The sequence below is a fragment of the Cynocephalus volans genome, chromosome 11, assembly GCF_027409185.1.
Source record: "Cynocephalus volans isolate mCynVol1 chromosome 11, mCynVol1.pri, whole genome shotgun sequence".
NCBI classification, from domain to species: Eukaryota; Metazoa; Chordata; class Mammalia; order Dermoptera; family Cynocephalidae; genus Cynocephalus; species Cynocephalus volans.
In genome coordinates this window covers 111,958,538-111,966,126 of record NC_084470.1, presented here as the reverse complement: position 1 = coordinate 111,966,126, position 7,589 = coordinate 111,958,538, and the positions used below count along the sequence as shown (strand labels likewise).

The 7,589-nt window shown below is 45.9% G+C and overlaps 1 protein-coding gene across 3 annotated transcripts in view; it reads left to right on the top strand.

Moving 5' to 3' along the window:
- Nucleotides 1–1,258: 1,258 nt before the first annotated feature.
- Nucleotides 1,259–7,589, top strand: part of SMYD2 (SET and MYND domain containing 2) — a 48,034-nt gene continuing 41,703 nt past the window's right edge. Inside the window, exon 1 of one of the 3 annotated variants that reach the window (XM_063114336.1) lies at nt 1,259–1,570. In XM_063114336.1, the coding sequence (XP_062970406.1) occupies nt 1,398–1,570 (173 nt within the window). In that variant the 5' untranslated portion in view covers nt 1,259–1,397. The remainder of the gene's footprint in view (nt 1,571–7,589) is intronic. The other 2 variants (XM_063114337.1, XM_063114335.1) reach the window with 2 other exon arrangements.

The window sequence follows — 7,589 nt, the reverse complement described above, 5'->3', positions numbered from 1 at the left end:
ACATAACACCTAATTCACTGGTCTATTGTAAGGATTAAACAAGTTTAATGACTTAGCAAGATGCCTGGTCCATAATACTCAATAACTAATGATAATTATTATTGGACTTGAATGTGTCGAGGGCAAGGACCCAGGGCTACATTTTGTCCATCTTTCCACCCCAGTGACTGGCACACAGCCAGTGCTTCTTAAAATCCATAAATGAAATAGTATCCATGATGTTCTTTCCGTGAACGAGGCCTAGAGGCTTATTCATTTTGCCATTAATAAAGGAATTTTATTGACGTGCCAAAAATTCCACTAATTTTGAGGTACTCCAATCATTTTCATCTTTCGCCTTGTTAGACGAGTCCTGAACTTACAGAGGTAACAGTTTGAGATCATAGTTTGAAGTAGTTTTTACTAAATTATCTCCTCAGGCTTATAGTCTTTCCTGCAAGCCCATCAATTTCAGTCATTACACAATCCTTTGTGCGACACAGATTCTATTCTTTCACATATGAAAAGTGCATGCATGTGTACAGTGCGTATAACGGTGGGTGATCAAGCCATGAAAACCACGGCAAGTTCTAGCGTGGCGTTCTGGCCACAGCACCCGGCTAGCTCCGACCAGAGTGTAAGATCCCTGAAGGCAAGGTTATCTGCGTCCTCGGCACCCTTCACAGGAGGCAGGGCCTCTGGTGAGCTGGCTGACCGGCGCGTCACCGCTTCCTTCCGTGTAATAACTTCCACGACGGGGGCACAGGGCAAACTTCCTTCACACTAAAGCCTCACCGGGTTTGAAAACCTTCAACCTTGGGAAGCGCCCTTGAACCCTCGGCACACCAAACTTTTCTACTGCGGCTCCCCGCTAGCGAGCGTCTCTTGGGTGTTCCTGGGTCACCCCTTCCAGGATCTTTGACAAGGACACAAGCACACCGGGTCGACAGCCGTCTTCGCCCCCTTCTCTTCGCCAACGGCGGGTCACCCTCCGGGCCAGGCTGACGCCCCAGCGGAGGCCCTTGGACACCTGCCCGGCTAGGCGACCCCACCCCGCCCGCCGCGGAGGGGACGGCGTCCCGCTCACTCCGAGGAGCCGCGGCGGAGGCGCAGCCGCCTGACGCCCTCCCCGCAGGAGCCGCGGGGTGACGGCTCCCCGTGGCGGCCACGGCGGAAACGGCCCTGAGCGCGTGCGGGGCGCCCGCCGAGGGTCCCGCGTGCGGGGCGTGGCCGCCGGCTCGGTCCCCTCCCCGCGGGGGCGCGCGAGGCCCGGGCGGGGCCGCCGTCCCTTCCGGGGAGCGGGCGGCTCCCCACCCCGCCCCCCGCAGCTCCGGGTGACGCGTCTCCAGTAACAGCTCGCCGGGAGACGCAGCTCGGGGCACCGCGGCGCCCGCCCAGCCCCGCGCGCCGCTGTCGCCATGAGGGCCGAGGGCCGCGGCGGCCTGGAACGGTTCCGCAGCCCGGGCAAGGGCCGGGGGCTGCGGGCCCTGCAGCCCTTCCAGGTGGGGGACTTGCTCTTCTCCTGCTCGGCCTACGCCTACGTGCTCACGGTCAACGAGCGGGGCAACCACTGCGAGCACTGCTTCGCCAGGTAGGGCGGCGGGCGGCGGGCGCGGGGCCGGGGCCGGGCGCGACTGCGGCGGCAGGAAGTGCGCGCGGCGCGCGGGGTCCTAGCGCCGGCCACTCGGGCCGCGGGGGCGGGCTCCGCGCTTTCAGCCCCACGCCGGGCGGTGCCACGTGAGTTAGGAAAGAAGAGCCAAGTTCACGCCGCGTGCCCTGAATGCTGTGTTTTCAGAGTTGCTGCACGGGATGTGCAGACTCGTGAGTGCGGGTTCCTGCCCTCAAACGTGGGCTGGAGCCGGGTTTGTCCCCAGCGTGGGCACGCGCTGCCCGCTCGGTGCATTGGCTGCAGCGCCCCAGATTCGAGTAGCCACTTTCTGTCACCTTTAACTTGTGCGTCCTGCGGTGTGTGCTGTACCCCACAGCCCAACCCTGCCTTCGATTGGCCGTTTCTCCCAAGGAATTTAATGACGATGTGTCATGTAAAGTGCGTGACCCCCTTCTTGCTTCTCACTCTCTGCACCGGGTGTTTGGAGAGAAGCCAGTGGGGCACTGACCACGCACTCGGGATTGAGGGCTGCAGAATGGGACGTATCTAGCCCTGGTGTGCGATAGGAAAACATGTTGGTCGCTGGGGAGATTAGGCAAAGCGTGTGGTTGGAAACGGTATTAATTGTAACGCGTGTGTATGTATGTCTTTATTCACATATATGATATATGATATATACATATACATTTACAGCCATACACATAATTATATCCTCAAGGCTTATGACAGTTTCAGAGCTGAAAGGCACATTAGAAATCATCAATCCAATCCTATCTTCCTGCATTTTATGGGTGAGAAGAGTAAAGCCCAGAGAGGAAGTGTGGTTGTGTATATACATTCACACCAGTAGTTAAGGGAGTGAATGCTGCCCTCGTTCACTTCTATTTCTCACCTACTCAGGTGCTCAGTAAATTTACCAGGGCAGGAGGCATGGTGTTGGAGTTAAGTTTGTACCAGGCCCTCTAGACTCTGAGGAAGGGACCTCACTTTGCTTTCTTTGAACCTCAGTTTCTTCATCTTTGAAATGGAGATTCCTGGGCTGGATTAAGCCAACATGAGGTCCTGCAGGGACCTTCTGAGTAGAGACCTCAAGTCCAGCATACACTGAAGTACTCAATCTCTGAGACCTGAGTGCCTTATTCTACAGTAAGACATAGCAAAAGAAGGGACAAAGGCTAAATATTATAGTAATCTTACCCAGACTCCCTGCCAGAACTGTCTTCCGTGTGGGGGGACCTGGAAAGGAACTAGACACAGAATCATGCCGTGGGCAGCGCAAGGGCTGTATGTGATGTGGCTCTTTGAATTGGTGAGCCAAGAGCTACAGGGTCATGGCTCCACTTTGCGACGTTTGAGTGAAGTGAGCACTGGGTTTTCCCAAAGTTAAAAAGGCTGCTGTGACTGGTCCCTTGATCTTCTGAGCCTTGCTGTGGCTCGGAGTCTGCAGCAGCGTGGGTGTCTGCAGTGGCAGGAGCAAAGCAGGTCGCCCAGCACAGAAGGAGCCTCCATCAGGGAGCCTGGTGATTCCTGGAGGCCATCGGGGGAGATAAGACCGCGGGCACATAGTAGGTAGTCAGATAGTAGTTGTCACTGCTCTCCTCCAGCGAATTAAAGATCAAATCCCCCTGGCTTTAGAAGGGAGAAGAGTAACTAAGAGATGCTTCTTTGTAGCCTGTGAGTCTCCTAATTGTAACTGCCACACACACCCTACCCTTCGAACAGTCAAACAGTCGTGTAGGGTCGGTCTGATGCAACATCACAAATCATTCAGCCTCAGTGGATTCTGCCTTATGTGACAAAGTATACTTTTTTTTTTTGTTTTGTTTTTTTTAAATCTGATTCACATTCATGAGTGTCACTAACTGTTGCCTCAGGCCCCTCTCCAGGGCTGCCAGATGCAATGGGGAGGTGCCACTTCACCCCTGCCCCTTCTCTGCTTGGCTTAGACGAACTTCTGTCAACACCCATAGTTCATTTCCTCTCTGTCCCTGGACAGTCATTTGAAATCAACTAAAACAATACACAACAAATGATACTTATGATACCCTTGCAGTTAGAAATATTTTTATAGCCCACATTTTGAATTCTTTTAAATCTGATTACTTTGGAAATACTGGTTAGATTATTCTGATAGATGTGGCACCAGTTCTTCTGTTAACTGTATGTGTATGACCAAAGACAAATTAATCTGCCCACCCATACTGGAGGAACCCATATGCCTCCATGGGGCCTCAAAAAAGGAGCAGAATTCTGCAAATGTTGATGCATACAGGTCAAAATCTGCTACCTCCCCCGTCCCACACACCCTAAAGCAAGTTACGTCTTATCCTTTTTTGTGCCAGAAGTTTAACGTAAACAATAGTGCTTAAATAGAATTAGCCACCTGTCTTCTATGTCATATTAATTTGAAGGGTAAAAAGGGGTTTCTTCAGGAATAACTACGTATATTCTATAAATTGAAAAATAATGGGAAATCTCTTAAGTCTCAACAGAACGGGATTCTTACTGTTAGAGCATTCAAACAAAGATTTGTTTTGGGGACTTTTAAGTTTGTATCACTTTTTCTCAGTTTGGTGAGTGACACCTGGGAAGGTGTGTGTATTGTCTCAGTTGCTAGAAGGCAGCTCCTAAAAATATAAATGTCTTCCATTTGGGAGCTGTTCCTGTCAGACCTCTCAGATACATTTTATGCACGCGCACACACACGTGTGTTTTGGCCATTGGTCAACTTTCTGTGGCAGATTTTTTTTTTTTTTTTTTTTTAGATATGTAGATATGTAATATTTCAAACTGAGTATTGGGTGTATTTTATCATTTGATGTGATTTGTCTCAGAAAGAAAAAAGTCTGCTGGAACCCCAGCAGTAGTCCATTTGAATATTCATTCTGGATGTGGTTCCTCAGGTGGTCAGATGTCTCCCTTTTGATCTTTTAATCTCTTGGCTCTTGGGTCACTTAGGGGCAAGCATATTATCTTTTCTTTGTTCTGAGCATGGCGGAAAAGTAGGAAGGCCCACTTACTCTTGTTGGAATAGAGCTCAGCTGTTAGAACCCAATTTCAGTGAATTTCAGTCATGTCCAGTTCACTAGGAGTGGTTGTTTTTAAAATTAAAATGCATGAGCAAAACATTTTGATTAGGATGCCTTATATCTGCAGTTATAAAGGCTTTTTCTCTAGTTTCTTCCAGATTTATTCTCTAGCAATGTTCATTTTGTCTTTCCCATTGTTTTACCAAGCTGGCAAAGTAATCTTTAGTTGATCGTCATCAAGGGCCATGAAATCTTGATGCTATTTTCTTAACATTCTCTGAAATAGCCCTGGTCCTGGCTGCCTGATGCTGTATGTCAGAAGGGGACATTGTCCGCAAGGCTACTGTGATCCTGGTTATTCTGAGAATGTTCTCTGACAATTGTCTAAGGGGAGAAATGGTTTCAAATCTTCTCAAATTATCATTTTTTCTGAATGAAAAATTGGACACGTGCTGTAATAAGGGGTTTTTTCCTCCTTTTCAGATGTGTTTTTATAAAATGAGTAGTAAGATTAAAACATTACAGACAATAACAGAAAAAAACATTTACAGAGAACAGATTTCCTCTAGAAAGTCATGTTAAAGAATACAAAATTCATCTGTCTGCATATCATATAAGGAAATACTGTGTTGTCGCTTTTCAACATTTCAATATTTCAAGTTTTTCTTTTATTTAGATAGAGACAACAAAGCAGGAGCTTTGTGCCGGGTTGACTGGGTTTGAATTCTGGCTTCATGCCCTCTTTAGGCACATTATTACTTAACCTCTCTGAACTCCCAGGCTCCTTTATGTGTAAAATGTGCATATTAATACCCACCCTACCAAGAATTAAACGAGACAGTGGAAGTCAAGTACTCAGCAAGATCCTAGCATGCAGTAAGCTGTCAATCAGCTTGCTCTCATACTTGTATTTGTTTGATGAGCTCTGCTGGCTAAATGTTTCTGACTTCATTAAATCCTGTGATAAAATATTGTAATTTCAGGGACATTTTTATGGTGGTGGGGTTGGGGTGGGGAATATTGGAAAGGAAATACCAGAAATTGATCAGTGGAGTCACTGTTAAGATGGCACATTGGCCCAAGCTAAAACCATCAGTTCTCAACCTTGGGTCCCCCAGAATATTAATGAGTGTCTGGGATCAGTTTTCAGTGTTTTTCAAAACCTACTGGAAATGATATAACACACCTACACAGGTAAAGCTTCTTTGAAAAAGAGCCTTTCTAACTCCAAAGTGCTTAGAAACTTAAATGCCCTTTTAACATGAGATTAAACACATACTTATAAAGAGAAAACAGAATTTTTCACATGTAAGGCTATTGGGGCTCCTCTCTGCTCTTTACTTTCAGCACTTAATTGTTTCAACTGCAGCAAGGAGCCATCCTTTAAGACTTCAGATGTGCCAAGTGCCACAATGCATGTATTTTTCATGTGCGGTGAATGTAATTTCTTCTGTAGCTCATAGTGGCTCAGGGACCAAGCGGCAGGCTTGGAGACGATGTCAGATGAAAGAGACAGAACAGCAGCAGGAAATCCTGACATGAAATTCAAACCCTGGTGAGTTAAAACCACCATCTAACACCTTTCCCTCCCAAAAGCAACTGTACAAAATCCTCTCAGTGAAAAAAAATCTGAAGATCCCATATAAAATGACATTTCTTTAAATCATATTGCTCTTTGCAGCTCATAAAGCATTTCCAGATACATTCTTATTTTCATCTTTCCAAGGATTGCTGGTGTAGACAGGCCTTATCGGGTTTTACATAGAAAGAGACTTAGAGTTGGAGAGGTTATGCTGTTTCCCTGAATTTCACTTTTTTTTTTTTTTTTTTTTGGTCAAATATTTATTGAGTACCTCCTAAGGGCCGGGCTCTGTGACCTTCAGGGACAGAACTAAGTCTTCCTATTCCGAGTGTGATTTTCCTTCCTGTGCCCCTGTGGCCTGAACCTGCTGTGTGGCTCACCCAGACACTTCATCCTATTTAAACTACTGTGTGGTTCACTGGAGACTGAGGACTTAATCCATTTCTTATATCTCCTTGAGTGAATACAATTTTTATCACCTCCTCTCTTGCTTACCCCTTCCCCAACAGGTAATTCAACAAACTAATGCATTGTTTCTAAAAGTTAAAAAAAATACATGGATTCAGCTGTCTTTGATCTATATCTTATGCTGATATGGATTCAGAGATGATGGTTTTATGACAGTGCTTTGGAATTTGCCTAAGAGCTACATACATTCTTTTGTATCTATCAATTATTACACAACGAAAAGTAAAAAGAACATGGGACTTTGGTCCTTTTGTGGGTTTGGAATATTTTTAAATATTATGCTAGAACTAAACCAGAACTCTGTCTTTATACCTACAGATAAAGAGTTTGTTTCTGTGCTGTTAGGGCAGCATCAGTCTATATCCCCTTTTTTCTTAAACAGATCCATTCTTCAGAATCTCTCTCTATGTGAAAGTTGGAAGTTTTGGTGTAGCTCTCAGGCCCCTGGATGGTATTCCTGTAGGACAAGCAGGTTGCATACTACCTGTCAGAAGGTTCTTTTAAAAATGTCTTAAATTTCTTTGAAAAGATTCAGGGATCAGTGTATAATTTGATGGGCACCAGGTCTTTAGGAAAACTCGAAATCGGTAAGAACTTGGATCTTTCAGAATTTGATATAGTGAGATATTGCAAAGAAATCTGCTTTATTTTGGTATTTTAGTCTAAAAAGTTCTCTTTTGACTTAGGTTAAAATCCCCTTTCTTTTTAAAACACATAAAACACATGAAATGTTTTATTCCACTTTATTTCTGTCTCCCATGGAGGCTTTCAATAATTGTAAGCGTCCTTTATATTCCTGGAGTCATGAATAACTAAATCCACTTGTCCAATCACACACACCTTTTTTGGACCACAGATGTAGAGTTGAGGTGATCATACTTCTCAGTTTAAGCCACTCTTTCATCTGGTGTATGCAGGGTCA